General features: G+C 52.7%; 8 protein-coding genes across 8 annotated transcripts; 5 read left to right on the top strand and 3 right to left on the bottom strand.

Moving 5' to 3' along the window:
• Positions 1-110: 110 nt before the first annotated feature.
• cwc2 (active spliceosome conformation promoter CWC2) lies at positions 111-1450 on the bottom strand (the record flags this gene model as incomplete). The annotated part of the gene is made up of 2 exons (XM_026747610.1): positions 111-926; positions 1001-1450. 2 exons carry the CDS (start codon positions 1448-1450, stop codon positions 111-113), a joined length of 1266 nt encoding a protein of 421 aa, XP_026603442.1.
• A 290-nt stretch (positions 1451-1740) lies between these two features.
• On the top strand, positions 1741-3391 carry DSM5745_05593 (putative GTP binding protein (Gtp1); the record flags this gene model as incomplete). Its single annotated transcript, XM_026747609.1, has 10 exons — positions 1741-1769; positions 1831-1859; positions 1919-1933; positions 1986-2010; positions 2065-2383; positions 2445-2554; positions 2611-2756; positions 2821-2878; positions 2950-3114; positions 3184-3391. 10 exons carry the CDS (start codon positions 1741-1743, stop codon positions 3389-3391), a joined length of 1104 nt encoding a protein of 367 aa, XP_026603441.1.
• Positions 3392-3662: 271 nt separating this feature from the next.
• Positions 3663-5021, bottom strand: cpa1 (carbamoyl-phosphate synthase (glutamine-hydrolyzing) CPA1; the record flags this gene model as incomplete). The annotated part of the gene is made up of 1 exon (XM_026747608.1): positions 3663-5021. One exon carries the CDS (start codon positions 5019-5021, stop codon positions 3663-3665), a length of 1359 nt encoding a protein of 452 aa, XP_026603440.1.
• A 1007-nt stretch (positions 5022-6028) lies between these two features.
• DSM5745_05591 (nuclear transport factor 2 family protein) lies at positions 6029-6870 on the top strand (the record flags this gene model as incomplete). The annotated part of the gene is made up of 2 exons (XM_026747607.1): positions 6029-6572; positions 6626-6870. 2 exons carry the CDS (start codon positions 6029-6031, stop codon positions 6868-6870), a joined length of 789 nt encoding a protein of 262 aa, XP_026603439.1.
• A 429-nt stretch (positions 6871-7299) lies between these two features.
• DSM5745_05590 (putative C6 transcription factor) lies at positions 7300-8865 on the top strand (the record flags this gene model as incomplete). Its single annotated transcript, XM_026747606.1, has 1 exon — positions 7300-8865. One exon carries the CDS (start codon positions 7300-7302, stop codon positions 8863-8865), a length of 1566 nt encoding a protein of 521 aa, XP_026603438.1.
• A 168-nt stretch (positions 8866-9033) lies between these two features.
• On the bottom strand, positions 9034-10881 carry DSM5745_05589 (uncharacterized protein; the record flags this gene model as incomplete). The annotated part of the gene is made up of 5 exons (XM_026747605.1): positions 9034-9848; positions 9898-10291; positions 10348-10411; positions 10476-10636; positions 10732-10881. 5 exons carry the CDS (start codon positions 10879-10881, stop codon positions 9034-9036), a joined length of 1584 nt encoding a protein of 527 aa, XP_026603437.1.
• Positions 10882-11498: 617 nt separating this feature from the next.
• On the top strand, positions 11499-13549 carry tah18 (NAPDH-dependent diflavin reductase; the record flags this gene model as incomplete). The annotated part of the gene is made up of 3 exons (XM_026747604.1): positions 11499-11657; positions 11721-11995; positions 12043-13549. 3 exons carry the CDS (start codon positions 11499-11501, stop codon positions 13547-13549), a joined length of 1941 nt encoding a protein of 646 aa, XP_026603436.1.
• A 419-nt stretch (positions 13550-13968) lies between these two features.
• DSM5745_05587 (electron transfer flavoprotein subunit beta/FixA family protein) lies at positions 13969-14956 on the top strand (the record flags this gene model as incomplete). The annotated part of the gene is made up of 3 exons (XM_026747603.1): positions 13969-14022; positions 14172-14820; positions 14874-14956. 3 exons carry the CDS (start codon positions 13969-13971, stop codon positions 14954-14956), a joined length of 786 nt encoding a protein of 261 aa, XP_026603435.1.
• Between the last annotated feature and the right edge of the window lie 1954 nt (positions 14957-16910).

Below are 16910 nucleotides of genomic sequence, written 5' to 3'. Positions count from 1 at the left end.
AACGAATTATACCCCAAACTTTCGACTCAATTACAGGAGAGAATGGCGATGTCAGGTATCTCTGATATTATACATATAAATAAATAAGAAGTAATGCAAGATAATGAAAATCAATCACTGTCATCATCACTTCCGTACGCCACCAGAGGCCCTGAAGCCTGCGGCGCTTGTTTTGTCGTCACATTACCACCACTCAATCCTCGCAACGCGGCGACAGTGGAGCTCGAGAAGATACCGCCGCCTGATTCAGCTTCAGCTTGTGGCGTTGAGAAGTTTCCGCCCTCAATCATGAGCGGCTGCTCGGGGGCCTCAAGCTGTGCAGCTTCGTCCCCGGGGCCCTCCAACTCCTTCGCCCGAGCAAACCACACCTCATCCGGAGGCTCATACCCCTGCAACCCATAGCTCCCTTCAATCTTCTTCCGCTTCCGCGCCTCCGGATCCCTCCCTTCCAGCTCCGCCACAAACTCCGCGGGCAGCGCCCTCCTTACAGCCTCAGCAGCCTGTTCCTCTAACCTCCTCGCCTCACGCTTCTGCGCCAATGGATTCGGATCAACCGTCGCCCACCGCACATTCAGAATCTCGTTATGGTCTAAGCTCTGGTGCGCCATTGCCTCCTTTGCGAATTGCGCGTTCGCTTCATTGGTGTACGTGACGAACGCGACACCGCGCGATGTAAGGACCCTAGTCCGGTCGACCTGGCCCCATTCTGCGAAGTGCCGCGCGACAACTTCCTCGATATCATCGGTAACGTGGATCCGGCCAACGTATAGCGTGCGGTTCTGGCGCATGAAGGAGCCGACTCCGCCCATGTCGTCGCGGTAGTCGCTGTGTTTGTCTCGACCGAAACAGTCGACGTTCGGGTTGAAAAGGTCGTGAAGTGTAGGGAGGCGGTGGAGGTATTCGCATTCGTGGCCTTTAGGACAGACCTATTGATGAACTTGTTAGCAAGCTTCGTCCTATTCAAGCATAGCAACCTTATATAGGAAAGATAAAGACGTACTCCGCGAGCAAAAAATAAACAGAAGTAAGAACCCGTCACTTTATCCGCGCGCGTATATCCACTATCCTTCGCAATATTGCACCGCGATGGCGCTGCATGTTTCGAGAGATACTTGTCCTCGCGATCGCCGCCAGACCACTTATTGTACCAGATGTTGAAGACCGTTCCTGTCTGCGGGGGCGGCTCCGACTTCAGTGTCGCAGGATCGACCTGCGGCCGTGCAGGCCGCTTTTTCCGTCGAATGATCTTCTTTGTTTTCTTCTGTGTGCCGTCCCCGTCAGTGGCTGTCACCGCGGTCTCGGAATTTTGCTGGACGAGCGCGTTGTCGTCATTTGGTGTTGTTTCTTGCTGCTCTTCTCCCTGTCCGTCTTGGAGTACTGTGTCAACTGGAGCTGTAGGTGTGGCCGCGGCCGCGGCCGTTGAGGTAATGATCTCTGCTGTGTCTGCCATGGCTAGGTGTTGATTGTAATGAATAAGTGATGTCTCGAAGATGGCGGGAATTTCAGAAACACATGTGATTACATAAGCCTGAATAGGCCTTGGCATCGCGACGAATTTGAAGCTGCGGAGGTTCCGCCGACAGCATAGTGATTCCAGAGAGTCAATTTTACTGAGTCTAACGGTGCTGATTACCTCTAAGGCTGTTCTACGGTCTCTTGGGGTCTCTGAGATTTTGTAACAGGTGTATACGGGTCTCCTAGGTTCGATATCAGAGTCCGCGGGGCTCTCTAACCGGCAAGATGGTGAACATCACGGAAAAGATCAAAGAGTATGTGCTCGGAAAGGCCTTGCTTAGGGATAGGCCACTGATGTGATTACCACTACTACAGGATTGAGGATGAGATGCGCAGGACGCAGAGTAAGTTCTCCATAATTTGCTTCCATTTCAAAGTAACCCCGCAACTAACGCGAGTATAGAGAACAAGGCCACAGGTGCGGACATCTTCTCTTAGGAATTAAAGAGCAGTAAACTAACAGGAACCAGAATACCATCTTGGTCTTCTCAAAGGGTGAGTCTCGTGTTCCCCACATTTTCCAGGCCATCTAGCTAACGTACTCCTTAGAAAACTTGCCCGGTTAAGAGCGCAACTGCTCGAACCCACAGGAGGCTCTGGAGGCGGCGGCGCAGGCTTCGACGTCAGCAAGAGCGGTGATGCGCGCGTTGCTCTAGTCGGATTCCCGTCCGTCGGTAAATCAACCTTCCTGAGCAAGATCACCAAGACGAAGAGTGAGGCCGCCGCTTACTCATTCACTACTCTCACTGCTATCCCCGGTGTGCTGGAGTATGGCGGCGCCGAGATCCAGATTCTTGATCTCCCTGGTATCATCGAGGGTGCCTCTGAGGGTAAGGGGCGAGGGAGACAGGTTATTTCTGCTGCCAAGGTGTGTATTTGCGCTATGTGCGCCTTGAAAGAGTGCCGTGTGCTGATTGAGGTCTGGGCAGACAAGTGATCTGATATTGATGGTCCTGGACGCCACTAAGAAGGCAGAACAGCGGGCCCTCCTCGAGGCGGAATTGGATGCTGTTGGTATTCGGCTTAACAAGGAGCCCCCGTAAGCACACCCGTGCCAATGTCCAATATGACCTGAGCTTCACTAATAGAGTCCAGAAACATCTACCTTAAAGCAAAGAAAGCAGGCGGCATGAAAATCACCTTCCAGACGCCACCCAAATACCTCGACGAGAAGATGATCTACAACGTCCTCCGAGACTACAAGATGCTCAACTGCGAGGTCCTAGTCCGTGACGAATATGGTGCGTTTGCTGCTATTCATTTCCCTTCAAATCCACTTCCCTCTTTCACTAACAATCAACGCAGCTACAATTGACGACTTCATCGACGTGATCATGAAGGACCACAGAAAATACATCCCCTGGTACGTAAAGTCACGCCCCTCGCGCTTGTTTCCCGTAATCCATGTACAGTATAGAGCTAACAAACCCATAGTCTCTACGTCTACAACAAAGTCGACAGCGTGAGCATCGAATTCCTCGACCAACTCGCGCGCGAACCCCACACAGCTGTCATGAGCTGCGAGCTCGATCTCGCCGTGCAAGACGTCGTAGACCGCATCTGGAAAGAACTGCGCTTGATGCGTGTATACACAAAACGGTACGCAGCCTGTTCACCTTGGCATTGAACTTTTTTCCTGCGCCCCGGATATGCTAATATTGGTAACAGAAAGGGCATCGAGCCTGACTTTAGCGAGGCGCTGATTGTTCGAAGAGATTCGACGATTGAGGATGTCTGTGACCAGATTCATCGGACACTGAAGGAAACGTTTAAATATGCGTTGGTTTGGGGTGCAAGTGCTAGACATGTTCCACAGCGGGTGGGGTTGAGTCATGTTGTGGCTGATGAGGATGTGGTTTCGATTGTTGCCAAGTAGATGATGGAGTGAGCCGGCGATTAAAAATAAATAAAACTACAGCGGTCGATCGCAGGAAACAAAGTATACTAAGAGATACCAATCTTTTTACGAATGCTTCAAGAGGTATAAAAGAAAATATGTTCAATTTGGTACGGTTGCTTCAAAGATAATATAAGAAAATATGTTCAATTTGGGGGATATGCGAACTTAAAAACGAGAATTGACCCAAACAATAAACCAGACCCAAGATATGACCAGACTCCATATAAACAGTTCCCAGATCCACCGACTAAGCAGCGACGGCGGCAGCAGCGGTAGCAGCAGCCACGTTCTGCATACCAATGGTAGGGGCAACACCGACACGCTCCTTGGGAAGCAAGTCAACCAAGAGAGGGCTGGGGATGGTATCCCGGCTGGGGTGGAAAGCCAGCTGGCTGTGCTTGTACTTCTTGACGCTCTCGATGTAGATGTCGAAAAGGTAAGAGGAGTCAAGAGGACCGCCCTTAGCCTCGGGGTGGAACTGGGTGCTGAAAATGGGACGAGACTTGTGGATCATGCCCTCGTTGGAGGAGTCGTTCAAGTTCACAAAGTAGGGCTTCCAGTCAGAAGGCAGGGTAGACGCATCCACAGCGTAACCGTGGTTCTGGCTGGTGATGTGGCAGCGACCAGTGGTGAGGTCAAGAGCCGGGATGTTGTGAGCACGGTTACCGTACTTGAGCTTGACAGTGCGAGCACCAGCAGCAAGGGCCAGAAGCTGGTGACCCAAGCAGATACCGAAGACGGGGACCTGAGAGGTCTCCATCAGGCGGCGGAGGTGGTAGGTGGTCTCCTGGCAGTGGGTGGGGTCACCGGGGCCGTTGGAGATGAAGACACCGTCAAAGTGGTGAGCGACCTTGTGGATGGGGTAGTCGAAGGGGAACACCGTGATGCTAGCTCCGCGGCTGACGAGGCTGCGCAGGATGTTCTCCTTGACACCGCAGTCAAGGACGGCAACGTGGCACTGAGGGTCGGCAGCGCTGACATGGAAAGGCGACTTGGTGCTGACCTGGCGAACAAGGTGAATCTGCTCGGGGTCGGTGAAGGCCTCATCCTGGTCGGCATCGTACTCCTCACCGACAGTGATACGAGCAAGGGAGGAACCCTGCTCACGGAGGTAGGTGACAATGGCACGGGTGTCAACGCCAGAGATAGCAGGAACACCCTCACGAGCGCACCATTCGCCGAGACTCTGAACAGCGGTCCAGTGAGAGTACTGCTCTGCAACGTCGGCAACAACCACACCAGCGGCCTGGAGGTTGGGCGACTCGAAGTACTTGAGAAGACCGTGCGGGTCCCTCTCGGTAGAGGGAACACCGTAGTTTCCAATCAAGGGCTGGGTGAAAACCAGGATCTGGCCCCGGTAGGAGGGGTCAGTCAGGGATTCAGGGTATCCGACCAGAGAGGTGGTGAAGACAGCCTCTCCGGAGATGTTGGTACGGGCTCCGAAGGACTTTCCGTGGAAGATAGGACCATCTCGGATCGTGAAGGTCGCTCGCTCGATAGGCCTCGAGTTGCGAACAGTAGCCATGGTGCGGGCCTGGTAGATAGGCAAGGGGGAGGAGAAGGCTGGAGCCCTGGCGGGGACCGCCTTGAAGAGTCGGCTGAACATCATTTTAAGAATATTGGGAGGTTTCGTAAGTAGTTATCGACGGTTGGGCAAGGGCTTTCAGAAGTTTCCGGAGGCTTTCCAGAGGTGATCCGAGATGTAATCCTGGGAGACATTAGCACAATTCCTCTCGTAGAGAATTGAACCTGCCGGAGTCCGTCAGGGAAAGGAGTCACGAGCATACCTGAGATGTGAAGGTGGAAGGTGCCGCTGGCATGAACGCGATTTTTTTGCTACCAGTTATAAACTGATATGAAAGGTGATTTGAGTGGATGTTGTTTAGAAGGACATGGGGTTTCGACTGTGCGTGGTGGTTCTCGAGATTTGGGGAAGAAGATGGTCAAGATCTGGAGGGGCGTGGCTTAAAAGGATTTTCCAGTCGGGCCGGCTCTGGGTTGTGGGCCACTGAATGACTACACCGACTCCTCGTGGTGGGGACCGGCTGCTGCGTCCACAAATCACAGGCGCTGGATTGGCCCTTCTATCAAAGCGTTATCGGAGCCCTGCAAATAGTTTCTTGCGATCGCTTTGTTGGAACCGGTCGTCGGGACTCGGGATGCCTTTGTTCAGATCCGAATAAGAATAGCATCAAGCTATCAATGACGGGGTGGTTACTGAGACGATGTCGCAGCAAAGGGCTTTTTTCCCACTCTGAAGAACCGGAGACGTCGAGCGATCCTTTTCATAATATACTCTGCGTGCGGGAGACCGTTAATTGTGACATCACAGCCGGTCTACTCCAGTCCGCATGTTATTTCACTTATTCTACTACAACTGAGATGACTAGGATGCTCGAATAGAGGAACGAAGCTCGTTGCCTCTCGGTTCTTTTCTACGGCTTCGGGGTGTTTTGGTTGGTCAAACATATTTTTCAGTCGCACAATGCTGTCGGGATATTCCTTGAAGCTGGGAGCACCAAAGACCATGCATATAATGAACCAACCTGGTACAATCTTTCACAAAGACCTCCTTTTTCATGGTAGTTACGTCTTTGGTCCGGATTGACACCAATGATCTGGAAATATCAGTTGCAGGCTACCTTGGCCTGCGTTGCCTTTATCAGCACCCTCAGCTACGCCGTCTTACCATTCTGGACAAGCTACCAACCCTCCATACAAGCCCAAGAGCCCCTTGAAGGCCCTGGTTGCGACGGCTCGGGAATAGTCGACCCAGATGGTCGATGTAATGGTGACGGAGTTGTCGACAACCCTCCAGATCCCAAAAGGGAAGGGTTTCGGTTCGAGAACCCTTCCACCGACTGCAAATACGTGAGTCAGATGTACATATACGATGTGTTCAAAGTGCTCGAAAAGGACATGGGCAAGCTCTTCACGTACGTCCACAAGGACGTCGACTTCCACGTCATGGGCCACCACCCGGTTGCGGGCCATTATCACGACCTGCTCCATTTTTATGTCAATGCGCTCCGAAGAGTCTCGGTATGCTTCTCGGAGCATGCGGAGAAGTTCGAAGTTCACCCACAGGCGATTCATGGTGGATGCAATAGCCGGTGGTCAGTCCAGGAAATCCAGTTCAAAGGACTGCTCAATACAGGTACCAGGCCACCAGTGTAAGCGTTTCCATAAGCTGATGCTGATCCTGGCCAGGTGACACCTTTGACGTGGTCAATGTTTGGGTGACGCGATGGCACGAGGGACAAATGGTGGAGGCTAGGACATATATCGATCAAGGCTCAGTCACCGACGCCCTGAGAAGGAATGAGCTGTGGACAAACGGGACCTCATATCGGGATAATCCGCAATATATGCCTGGACCTGCTGGGATGCCGGACTTGGATGAGTTGAAAAAGCTGATGCATCGTCCCGATGGGCGGCGGTATGATGACCTGTAGATTGGAAGGCCAAATAGTGGGTGTAAGATTAGGCTCGACGTGATCAGAGATAAATCTAGAAGATATCAATTGAAGCAGAAAGGGACATGTTCAAGTTGATAATAAGATGGGGAGCCGCCCGGCCTCGGCAGCGCCTTCCTGATTGGGTAGATGGACCTCCACACGTGACGTGCTAAGACCACTTTCCATCCATCGTGCATTTCTTTTATATTATTCTGCCCTAACCTCACGGTTCGGAGAGAAGAGTCGCCGACCATGGCAGACCAGAGTAGGAAACGATCAAGAGTGGCATGTAAATCATGCCAGGCAAGAAAACGCAAATGCTCAGGGGAATCGCCTTGCACTACCTGTGTGCAGTCAGGTAGCGTTTGTCACTATGACTTGCTCTCGCGCAAGAAGAAAGACATTCGGCACTTCCACTCGCAGTCAATGGGGAGCTCACTGCTGAGCCCAGCAACAGTACAGAATGATCTCGCGGCAAAAAGGCAGCAACAAGAACAACAAACAAACCCGGCCGCTTTGGCCGGACTCCTGTTGAAAGCTCTCGAGGCGAATTCGGGCGCAGCGTTCGCTAGACGCCTCAATCCAAAGAACGACGTGGCTGGCGCTCCAAAACTGCATTTGTTTGGCTGGAACGTTGGAGCGCGATATCCAACCCCCGAGTGGGCGCAGGCGCTGGCATCTGTCAAGTCACGACCCGTGGTGGAGATCATCAACCAGGACGAGATGCGATCCCTGGCTAACATCTTCTTCGAGAGGGTGGATCCCTGTTATCCCTTTATCGATCGAGAGACATTGTTGCGTCAAATAAGCAGGCGATGGCTGCCGGCCTCCTCCGAGTCTCTGGGCTTCGGACCTTATGATACGGTACTCTGTGGCGTTGCAGCCTTTGGGTGCTTATTCTCCCGCCGACGAGCTACGCCGATGGAACTGCAGCTCATTGAGTCTGCTCGGTCGATCCTTGAGCAGAGCTTACAGTCTGAACCACTTTCTCCAGTTGAAACTGTGACGGGCTGGGTGTTACGAGTCGCCTATCTTCGCATGACGGCTACGGCCCATGCTGCCTGGATGGCAAGCTGCTCTCTCATGCACCTCATCGAAGCAACGGGCATGCACATTGAGCCCTCATCCAACACAGCGCTTGATATAGCGTCAACAACTGAATCCTGCAACCCAGAAACCCGCCGACGCCTCTTCGCAATGGCCCGTCATCTCAACGTCTGGATATCCTTTGAACTCGGCCGCTCTCGCGTCGTCCTGCAAGGCGCAACCTCTCTCCCACCAAGTCCACGGCAACTTGGCTCGACCCCTGGCTTCACGGCCGACCCAGCAACAACAACAGACATCTTCAACCTCCTCCCGGTCTCCGAGAGTTTGGACCCAAACGAAGCACAGGACGTCTCGAATCTCGAAATCGCACTAACCGATGTCCTTGACATTATCTACACCCAGCCTCATCTCATCCTCGTCCAATGCAACCTAATGCTCTGCATATACCGCCGCCTGCGCGCCCTTAACTCCATCATCACCGGAGATCTTCTTGACCGTGTCCTAGCGCTTTCTGGCAAGGGCCTAAAAGCCGTCTCCGAGCTTGTTGCAGTAAACTCGCCTTGGCACCAGATCGCGAATGTACCCTTCCAAGTTGTATGCACATTACTGGCTATCGACAATCGTGCCTCCCTGGCGATGCTGCGTGATTCCATGCATGCGCTACACGAGGTTGCCTCTGCTTATGACACAGAGGTCATGCGCGAGGCCTACACCACGGCTTACCTGATGATTGTGATGCACCAGCGACGAAAAGAGGAAGATATCCAGATGCTTAGGGACGTCTTGCAGTTGAATCCGTCTGTATCTGTTCCCACAGACACGCCGATCCGAGAGTCTGCGGTGCAGTCGGATCACACCCTTATGGATTACCCTGGTTTTTCCTGGCTGAGCGACATTTTGGTTGATATACCCAGTCTACGGGATTTTGATATGGAGCCGGTATGACGCTGCACAACCGGCAGCCTTAACCTCCACTTCTTCTTGAAATCCCAAAATATTCACTGCCGGGTACCTTATCTCTGAGTGGCACATGCTATGCTGTCTATCATGATTCTAGGGTATTACACCGAGCACCGAACGCTCAAATTACGGCATGCCAAAGCATGAGGGCTCCTACTCAGCTTTATTCCGCTTGTCAGCGTCTCTTTTCTGCTGGGCTCTGATCCCGGATGACCGCGCCACCAAGCCCAATCTCCATAACACCCACAAAAAGCCAAGGGAAATGACAGCAACCGTGCCTAGTTCTATGGCCCGGCCTCCGAAAACACCGCCATTCTCCTTGAGCGTGAGAACGGGGACCTCCAATCCTTCCATAAGAACACCATTTTCACGAGTAGGCGAAGGGTGTAGTTGGTAGAACATGGTCCGAGGGCCGAACAGTCCCTCCCATCCCAGATTCACCCGATCAAAGGGGTTCATTCCCATTTTCGTGCCGTCTTCTGCGGTACATGCCCAGAAGACGACAGGCCAGGGTACTGATGCGGTGCGATACCCTGATTCCGACGGAGGCAGATATCGCAGGTGTAGGGGGACTGTGACGTTCCAGACTTCCGCAACCTGGTTTGATTCCGACGGACTCGCTAGTTCAAGTAACCAGTTCGAACCCCAGCGAGATACAAACCAGTCTGGCGCTTCGAGATCCGTCTCCCCCGCCACTGCCCGCAGAGCAGCGAGGTTGTGAGATTTGAGAAACAATGGGTCGGTGGTCGAAAGTTGGTATTTGTCGCCAAATAGTGTGGACGGCAGGGTGAGGTAGGCATGCAGTGCGCAGGTCGCATCCGGGCGTCCCGGGGGCTCATTGAGCGCTTCCCGAGAGATTGAAATGGTCATGGTAGGATGCATACCGGTCGGAGTCGGGAATGAGACCGAGTACACTGCATCTTCAGGGAGCGGATGGTGTCGCGACGGGAACGAGAACAACGTAGGTTCTAACAACGGATCAGTCACACACACTTCGTGGGGATATTGAGAACATACTCAATTCCTCATCCTGCCCAACAACGGCCAACAGCCCACCCATCTTTATCTCTTCCGGCTCGCTCGCCTGCTCGGCCCCCAAAAGTCCAACCTCCACTTTATCTGTCCCGCCCTCATGCTTCCCAATTATCTCCGTCCATCCTTGTCCGCCTGGAGCTTCTGACCAATACCCGCTCATTGTAAGCGCATGCGATATACTATCATAGTTGATATCCACAGCATCGGCAGACAGTATCGACGCCGCCCGTTGCCGACATTTATCATCATCCATCGGACAAAACTTGTGCTGAATGTATGTGACCAGGTTCTCGGGAGACGGTAATAATTGATGGAATTGGTACCCCGCCGTCGAAGCGAAGCGCGTAGACAGAATGGGAGGCGTGATAAATGATTCCTGGACATAGATAGCGTCAGTATTTATCAGGCAGTTGCCCAGCAAGCAATACATACCTCAGGACTCTCACATCGCAACCCATCATCGAATACCTTCTTCAGTAAGGTGCACACTGGCTCTCTGCCCAGATCGCATTAGCATGTTGTATGCTCTGCGCCGTCCCAACCAACTGAAACCCACTCACCTCCCCTCGTTATCCCCCTTCGCTTTCCCAGCATCAACCGGCGAGTAGAAAACATGTAACCCAGGGCTTATTCGACTCGAGAATGGCGAAACAGCCTCATACACCTTCTCGCTCGCCCACCGGATATGAAGCTGGTGACATTGCCGGAGGACCTGCCAGAGCTGTGTACATTCCGCACATTAGCTCACAACCCAAGGAATAGCCGACTCAACGGTATGACCCCGACGGAGTAACAGAGGTATGGTATGCTGCGCACCTCACTAGGCAGCTCGTCAAAGCTAAACGTCACGCGTTCCTCGCGGGCTGCGTCGAGAGATTCGACGGATAGGGCGTCGTGGGTGAGTGTTGTTTGCGAGGGGTGGAAGGGGGCGGAAGGTTTCTGGATGTAGGTTATTCGTTGGCGCATTGTTGTGTTTGTTGAGGATAGGTTTGGAATGAGGAGTAAGGTTAGTTGTAGAGTGCTCCGGTGCTCTGCTACCCCGACCTCCGCTCGGGCTTGAAGCTTCTTTCCGAATTCGGCCCGATGCGCTGCCGCTTTTATTTAGAGATCGGCATGGTTTCGCTGCCATTCGCAAGCAAACACCCAATATATTCAATCTCGCTGCCTCGCATCTTCCTCTACGCTACTTTACAATCACGGACGTCACTATCAACTCTCTGGAGTATGTGCTGAAACAATCCGGCCGAATGTAGCCTGTGCCGTGAATGATAATCGCTAGATGCAAGAGCTTCAGCAATGGCCCTCAGGTCAGAGATCAGCAGTTCTGAAGCCAGCCTTGCGAAAGTACCTTTACATTTATATCAATGCCTAAATTTATCTATCTTACGCCTTTACAGAGATGCCTTTTCTTGAAACAATCCTTATCAAAAGCATATCAGATCTACGGATGATATCATTCCGATCAGCGGAGTCTTCCCCGCAGTGCACCAAATTTAACTCAAGAGTCAAGACACTCAGTTTGATCACGAGGCACAACAACTCTATTCGGTTTCTGCTTCTTTGCAGCCGGAACTCAAACCAGAATGAGCGGGAGTCCAGACACAGGCTCACAAGGACGCTCCGCTCTCGTCCTCTACGGCTCCGAAACAGGCAATGCGCAGGATGTCGCCGACGAGGTGGGCGCTTTAGCCGAGCGTCTGTATTTTACGACCCAGGTTTCTGAACTGAATCATGTTAAGCCGGTTTGTCCTTTCACCTCAGTAGTCCAATACGAACTACGCTAATGCCCGTCGGCCTTGCTTCAGGAAGCGTTAAAATCGTATACGATTGTCGTCTTCGCCGTCTCAACGACCGGCCAGGGAGATTTACCGGCCAATGCCCGGACATTCTGGAGATCGCTGCTTCTGAAAAAGCTACCGCCGACTTTCTTGAGCGGAGTGAACTTTACATGGTTTGGGCTGGGCGATAGCTCGTATCCGAAGTTCAATTGGGCTGCACGGAAATTGTATAAGAGGTTACTACAGCTCGGCGCGGAGGAGATACACCCCGGTGGAGAGGCGGACCATCAACACCCTGAGGGGTATGCACTTCACTCCACTCCAGAGCCATGCGCTAATATGGTTATAGCTTGGAGGGCACATTTATTCCATGGCTGACCGGGTTCCGGAAGCACTTGCTAGAGAAGTACCCCCTTCCTGAAGGGCAGGATCCGATACCGGACGACGTCCAATTGCCGCCAAAATGGGTTCTGAAATTACGAAACGAGGAATTAGAGACCTTGGAAGAAGCTAGTTCCCACAATGGGGGCAATGCAGCAGTACCCGGAGACTTTCCGGACACATATCGCCTCGACAATGATCACCGGCCCCTCCAAAATAGCCTAACAGCATCGCTTGCTCGGAACGAACGTGTGACCCCGGAGACACACTGGCAGGACGTGCGACATTTGGTTTTGACGGTTCCCGACCCGGTTTCATATGCTCCAGGAGACGTGATAGCCATCACACCAAAGAACACCCCTGAGGATGTCCAGAGTCTCATTGAGATGATGGGTTGGCAGGAGCAAGCGGACCAGCTTGTCTCTCTAGTCCCTAGGGATAGCACTCGATCCACGAACGAATTACCAACTCCGCCAATCCACAACCTTGAATCTCACTCCAGATTGACTCTGCGAGAGCTACTGATAAACTATCTAGATATCAGAGCAATCCCTCGCCGGTCATTCTTCGGAGCTATAGCACACTATACAACATATGAGATGCACAAGGAGCGACTTCTGGAGTTCACCAATCCAGAATATCTTGACGAGTTCTGGGACTACACCACACGCCCCAGGCGTAGCATTCTCGAGATCCTGCACGAATTTGATACCGTCAAGATCCCGTGGCAGCATGCAACATCGGCTTTCCCCATCTTCCGAGGAAGGCAATTCAGCATTGCCAGTGGCGGAGAGCTGAAGCGAACGCCAGATGGTGGTGCAAGGTTCGAGCTCTTGATCGCCATCGTCAAGTACCGAACCGTGATCAAGAAGATAAGAGAGGGTGTCTGCACGAAATACATTTCAAACCTCCGACCTGGGAGCACCCTCCGAGTCCAGCTGCAACGAGGCGGCCTCAACTCGTCTGTCGGCCAACTAGTTGGACCAACGATGCTGATCGGGCCCGGCACGGGTGTTGCGCCTTTACGGTCCATGCTCTGGGAGAAGGCTGCTATAGTCAAGTCCTATCAAGAAGAGAACCCGGGCGTGGATCCGCCAATCGAGCCCACTATCCTCGTCTACGGTGGTCGTAACCGGGCCGCAGACTTCTTTTTTAAAGACGAGTGGCAGCAACTGAGTGACCTGATCAAACTCAAAGTCCTGACGGCATTTTCAAGGGACCAGAAGCAGAAGGTTTATGTGCAAGACGTCATCCGGGAGAACTCGAGCCTGGTCTTCAACCTCCTGCACGACAAGGGCGGCGCCGTGTTTGTTTGTGGCTCTTCCGGACGAATGCCACAAGCTGTCAGGGAGGCTTTGACAGAGGCATTCCAGTTCGGGAACGAGGCTGGAACACAACGGTTCAGCCGGCGAGAAGCTGAAGATTATCTGGTCGGGATGGAAAAGACAGCGAGATATAAACAAGAAACGTGGTAGATAGAAGGTTCCTTTATAGATAGATAGTAGGCTGGCACCTGCATATACCCAAAAAGCCGGTCGCGTGAAGATCTAGATAGAATAATAGAATAATAGTGCAGTCATCTTGTCTCATAGCAGGAATGAAATACAGCAATCAACATGCATTGGCATGTCACTGGCGAGACGGCTATTTGCGGCTGGTGAAGGCTCCCACCTGCATAACCTCGGCTGCGGGACAACCTTGGAAGCGAACGAGTGCACCTGAGGGCGGAGAGTTGACTCGGGCGGGCCGCTGACTGTTTCTGCCGGTCACCGTCCGAGGTCACCGTCCACTGTCCGATCCATTCTCCTTCAAGACCTACAGTCCCCGCACGGAGTTCAGGAGTCGATTGCTAGATATCATTTCGCGTGAGGATCTCTTACAGTACATATTCACCATGGCCAGCGGATTGCGGATTCTCGTCCCCGTCAAGCGGGTGATCGACTATGCTGTGAGTTTTGCCTTTGGAGCTCCGTTCTCGGCGCAGTTTCCGTCCCCGAATTGTTGTCTGCGGTCGTCGAGATGTGTGGTGCATTGGCACTTCAAGGGCTTCTTCTTGTTGTGACAACTAATCTGCAAGTCGTCTACTAACTCAAACAGATCAAACCCCGAATCAATAAGACACAAACCGGCGTTGAAACCGCCGGCGTCAAGCACTCGCTCAATCCCTTCGATGAACTCTCCGTCGAAGAAGCCGTCCGCCTCCGTGAGCGCAAGGGTCCCCTGAAGGTCGAAAACATCCTTGCCCTCTCTGCCGGTGGCCCGAAATGCGCCGACACCCTCCGCACAGCGATGGCCATGGGCGCCGACCGCGCGTTCCACATCGACGTCCCCGACAGCAACGACGGCGGCCTGGAACCCTTGACTGTCGCCAAGACACTGCGCGCTGTTGTCGAGAAGGAGAACATCAACTTGGTGCTGCTCGGAAAGCAGGCCATTGACGGAGACCAGGGACAGACGGGTCAGATGCTTGCAGGACTTCTGGGCTGGCCGCAGGCGACGCAGGCGAGCAAGGTGGAGATCAAGGACGAGGCGGGGACTGTTGAGGTAACGCACGAGGTTGACGGTGGTGTTGAGACGCTCAAGGCGAAGCTGCCGATGATTATCACGACTGATCTGCGACTGAACGAGCCGCGGTACGCGAGTCTGCCGAACATCATGAAGGCGAAGAAGAAGCCTCTGGAGAAAAAGACGCTGGCGGATCTTGGTGTAGAGGACAAGAGGCGGTTGAAGACTTTGAAGGTTACGGGTGAGTTTCACGCGCCTTTGATTAGGTATGGTCCGAATACTGACTTGTTACAGAGCCTCCTGCTCGCCAGGGTGGCGGCAAGGTCGAGGATGTCGACGGCTTGATCTCCAAGCTGAAGGAGCTTGGTGCTCTGTGATGTTGATGTACATGATAGTGTTCGATTATGACTAGCTAGACAGGTATTTATTTTCATTCTGAAGTACTCTAGTTCATCCATGGCCCGGAAGTCGGTGCCCTCTGCACCACCCACCTATATCCCCGTCAAACCATATGGCATTGACAGTCGAAAAACAACAAAATGCCGGCAACAGCGAGCCCCTACCTAGGTACCGAACCATGTGCCGAAGATGCTCACAGGAATCCAATCCCAACGATCTCACGACTATCAACGGGCACAGCAACATGACATGTAAGCAGCGACAATACAACAATGATGCACTATGATCCTCGACTATTTTTCATTTCCGAGCTTCCGAATGTTAGCCCTGGAGCCTAAAGCGTCGCTTATGGCCTGCGTGCTGAAGCATGGTGGCGCAACCAACAATCTCGTGGGCATGCACTATCCCTGCTTGCCATGGGCCATGGGCATGACACATCCATCCCCCTGGGTCGTAAATCGGAGCGGAGTACGCCGTGCATATGCATGGCACCGAAGAATCTAGATGGCATTGGAGATGTCATGAACACCAGTTCGACTGAGGCTTCCTGCGAGTTCAATTCTCGTGGACGTACATATGGTCCGTTGGCACGGTTGAGTAGCATACGGAGCTTACGAGGTATCTGAGGGGAATGGCCGGGTTCGCAAAAGTTCGTCACGTAGAGTGGTTGTCCTGTGGAGAATCCATTGATGGCCTCCAGTTCAATGCCAGTAGCTTGGGGTATGTATCCGTATGCTTAGAGAAAAGGGAAGACGGACGGGATACGGATAGGCGAATGTTTGCTGGGCTTTTCCGCGTTGGTCGTGTCATATTGAGGGGTCGTTGCTATGGAGTGCTATTCAGTAAAGAGATGATCTGCATTGAAGCACCACCATTAGTTTGCACACTGTGTGCTATACCGCTAAAGTCACTAGCAGCGAGTAGGTAGACACAGGACATCGTCAAGCCCCCCGATCTGGGAGCCCAACTCTAGCGCTGTCTCAGGAATTGTTCCAGAATGCTGATCAACGCCCAACAGTCATCCTCAAACCCCACAGAAGTAAGTATACGGAGTCTATGTTCGCAAACCTGAGACAAGATCTCAGACTTCTCAGTCTTCACCTTCACTGCAATGCTGGATGAATTATCCAGAGTTTCCCTCGAGTCTGTGGGAGTGCATATTCGTGTTCACAACATCAATGCGAACCCCCAAAGTACCGGTACCCCGAGCCCCTGCATATGATATGTATGCATGGCGCTGGTAGCAAACAACGAACACATGGTTGATTCGCCAGCGGGCCAGTATCACTGTATCAGTAACAGATTAGACTAGGGAAAAGAATCCCCGACAGTGGGCTATCAAGTGATGGACAAGGCTATTGCATTCGGACAGTTCGGATTGAAATCTCCGCTCGAATAGCCTCGGCCATGCAGTTCGCGAAAGCAAATTAATCGTCGGAAAGAGAGAAAGTGACCTACATACAGATTTAACTAACTTAGTCGATGCAAGTGTATGGTGGGGACACTAGGACACATCAGGTACAGGCTCAGTCCCACAGCATGGAGATCAGAGCCTAAGTTGCCTAACAGTTACAGGCTAACACAGGCGCAGGGTCTGCCTTTCATTTCCGATGGAAAAGTCCGTCAGTGTCCAAGTGGTCCAGGCGAGGCGGCGAGGCCAGACTAGACTTGCTGTCAGGGCCCCGTCGTCCCGGGTTGCCGGTTACAGTTAAGAACTTTCCAGATTGACAATTTGGCTCCCAGGCTGAAGAAATATTAGGCGACGATCGAGATCCGGGTGGGTTCTAGGCTTGACTTCTTTGACGGGGACGCCGGAGGATCGAAGGATCGGGATCAGATCAAAGCATGGATGAAAGACACCGTTTACCGATCGCTATTGTTTAGTTTGATTAGCTAGGGACGGGGCTAAGGGAGGCTAGCTGAACTGGAGGT

The sequence above is a fragment of the Aspergillus mulundensis genome (assembly GCF_003369625.1).
Source record: "Aspergillus mulundensis strain DSM 5745 chromosome Unknown scaffold_5, whole genome shotgun sequence".
Taxonomy (NCBI): Eukaryota; Fungi; Ascomycota; class Eurotiomycetes; order Eurotiales; family Aspergillaceae; genus Aspergillus; species Aspergillus mulundensis.
Note: the sequence above shows the minus strand (reverse complement) of the source record. Positions and strands in the feature narration are given on the sequence as shown.